This window comes from Medicago sativa, chromosome 4 (genome assembly GCF_051527215.1).
Source record: "Medicago sativa cultivar Bolivia chromosome 4, Bolivia_mono, whole genome shotgun sequence".
Classification (NCBI taxonomy): domain Eukaryota; kingdom Viridiplantae; phylum Streptophyta; class Magnoliopsida; order Fabales; family Fabaceae; genus Medicago; species Medicago sativa.
The window spans coordinates 58,521,140-58,523,692 of NC_140752.1; the positions used below are offsets into that span (position 1 = coordinate 58,521,140).

At 38.6% G+C, this 2,553-nt stretch overlaps 1 protein-coding gene across 1 annotated transcript; it reads left to right on the plus strand.

Annotated features, from left to right (window-relative positions):
• Positions 1-882: 882 nt before the first annotated feature.
• LOC146930230 (uncharacterized) lies at positions 883-1,956 on the plus strand. The gene is made up of 2 exons (XM_085707515.1): positions 883-1,358; positions 1,479-1,956. Exons 1-2 carry the CDS (start codon positions 883-885, stop codon positions 1,954-1,956), a joined length of 954 nt encoding a protein of 317 aa, XP_085563641.1.
• Positions 1,957-2,553: the final 597 nt, after the last annotated feature.

Here is a 2,553-nt window from a genome sequence, read left to right on the forward strand (position 1 = left end):
CTACTTTCGATGAAACATCAGTTGGAAGACTATCAGATAATTGCTAACAGTATTCCCATTTATTGTGATAATACTGCTGCTATTTGTTGGTCTAAAAATCCAATTTTGCATTCAAGAGCTAAGCATATTGAAATCAAACACCATTTTATCAGAGACTATGTTCAAAAAGGAATTTTAGATATACAATTCATTGATACTGAGAATCAATGGGCTGATATATTCACTAAGTCTTTAACTGTTGAAAGATTTGATTTTATAAAGAAAAATTTGAACATGCACTTTGTGTCTGATTAAATACTTGCTTGCTCCTGAATAGGATTTTAGGTTCTGAAGTTAGTTCAGAAGTTGTGGTGCATCAGAAGCTCTTTATTGAGGTTCTGAGGAAAACATGCTTCTGATTATCACGTCAGAATTTGAAGTTCAGAAGCTGGATTTTATGCTCCTGAATAGTTGAGTTAGTGGAAACGTTGGGAGTTACTTTATTTGGTAACTCCTGGCCCACTAACTTGGTAGTTACTCTGAGAAATTCTGACGTGGCTTATCTGTATTGGTGTATAACTTAAAAGGGCAATGATGATTTAATAGCTTTGAAAAGTACTTTCACGCGCCCCCAATTTGTCATTAATGTTATGTTTGTTTGTCTCTTTTGAATTGTAATCGTTTTACTTTTAACACTTTGCCAATTCACACACTACTCACTTCACAACAAACACATTTGCTTTCTAACCTCTTGCGAAGTAAGCACAAAAAAAAAAACCTTAGAACCCTAAAAATCTTCTTCAATCTTCATCAATGGCAACCTCAAGTTCAAGAGTTCTAGAATCAACTTCAAGTATGCAACAAAGAGCACCAGGATCTAGATCCGGTTGCAAACAGTGAACAATGTCTATTCCACTTAAATCTCTGATCGTTCAGATAGAATCGCCAGTGGACTTCGTTTCACTCAAGAAGTATGATGTGGACATGAAGGAGTTGGTAGATGCTCAGAAGCTGTCTGAGTACTTCAAGATGTTGAATGGGCCGACGTATGTGAACTTGGTTAAAGATTTCTGGGTAAGGGCTGAAGTCTACGAAGGAGAGGGTGCAAAGGTAAACTTGCAAGCTGCATCAAAGAAGGGAAAGTCAAAGATTGAGATGGATCCTACTTGTTTCAGTAGCTTGGAAATCAGGTCTGAAGTGATGGGTATTTTTGTAACCGTCACTGAGGAGGTTATTGCAAAAGCATGCAGAGTGGATGCTGAAGGAAGGTTTCAAGAGATAGTAAAGAAAGATGATGTTCTACTAAAGAGCTATTATAACTTGCTTCTGAATGGAAATCCAAAAGCCAAGACTTCAGAAATGGAAATTCACAACAGGATGTTGGTGAAATTCTGCACAGATTGCTTCTTTCAAATAGGAGGAGGGTCTGACCAACCTAACAATCAACAGAAGTTGGCAATCTATTTTATGGCAACCTTTGATAAAATCAATTTCCCAAGATATGTCATGGATCATCTTTGCTTGGCAATTAATGAGGGGATCAACAAAGAAAGAAAGCAAGTACCCTATGGGAGATTGTTGTCTGAAATCTTCCATCAAGGTAGATTGCTGGAGACTCTGAAGAAAACAAGGGATGCTTCTGATAAATGCTTCGAGGTTTCTACAGCTGAGAAGACAATCAGTAGCAGGTCCTTGTACTCTATGCATGTTATCAAGAAAGCCCTTCAAGATGAGAAGTGGATGGAGATGACCACAGCAGAAACTGAGATTATCAGAGATTTTCCTTCCATCTTTAAGGAAAATAACTCTGAAATCTTAGCTGAATCAGTTGCTGCCTATGTCATAGGAACAAGTGACAACTCTCAGGAGGAAGTTGCTCCTGTTAAGGTAAAAGGAAAGAAGGACAAAGTGGTTACTGTATCAGAAGCCACTGATGGAAAAGCCAAGCAACAGAAGGTTGCTAAGAGGAAAAGATAAAAGGCTGAAACAGTAATCACTCAGGAGCAAGAAGATGAAGTTCCTGAAAAGAAAGAAGAGGAAAAAGATGAGCCCAAGAAGAAGAAGAAGAAGGCTGATGCACCTACCTTCACTCCAATGGTTGAAGTTACTTCTGATGAAGCTAAAGCAGCATCTGACTATGCTAACCAGATGCTAGCAAAACAGAAGGAAAAACAAGCCAAAATCATTCAGGATAGGGATGCTAAACTCAAGAAAGCTGGTTTAGATAAGAGTGAGGACTTCTTTGAAGAGAAGATGACTGAAGTAAGGAATATAGCTGATAAGTCTGCAGAGATAGTTAAGAAGAAGGTTGGTACCTCAGAAGTTGAAGTTTCTGAGCCCACTCCAAAAGCTGCTGATATCTCAGCAAAGAATCCTCAGGTATCCAATGTCTTACACACACCTTGTACCTCATCTTCTATACCCCTTGAAGACACCTCTCTCTTAGATCACCTAGAAAGTCATTACCTAGGTGAATTACCCAAATCTAGCTTTAATCCAAACTCAGAAACAACCTCTGAAATGGCTCCTGAAGCATCCGCTTCTGAAAAAGTCATTTCAGAAAGCCCCCAACAA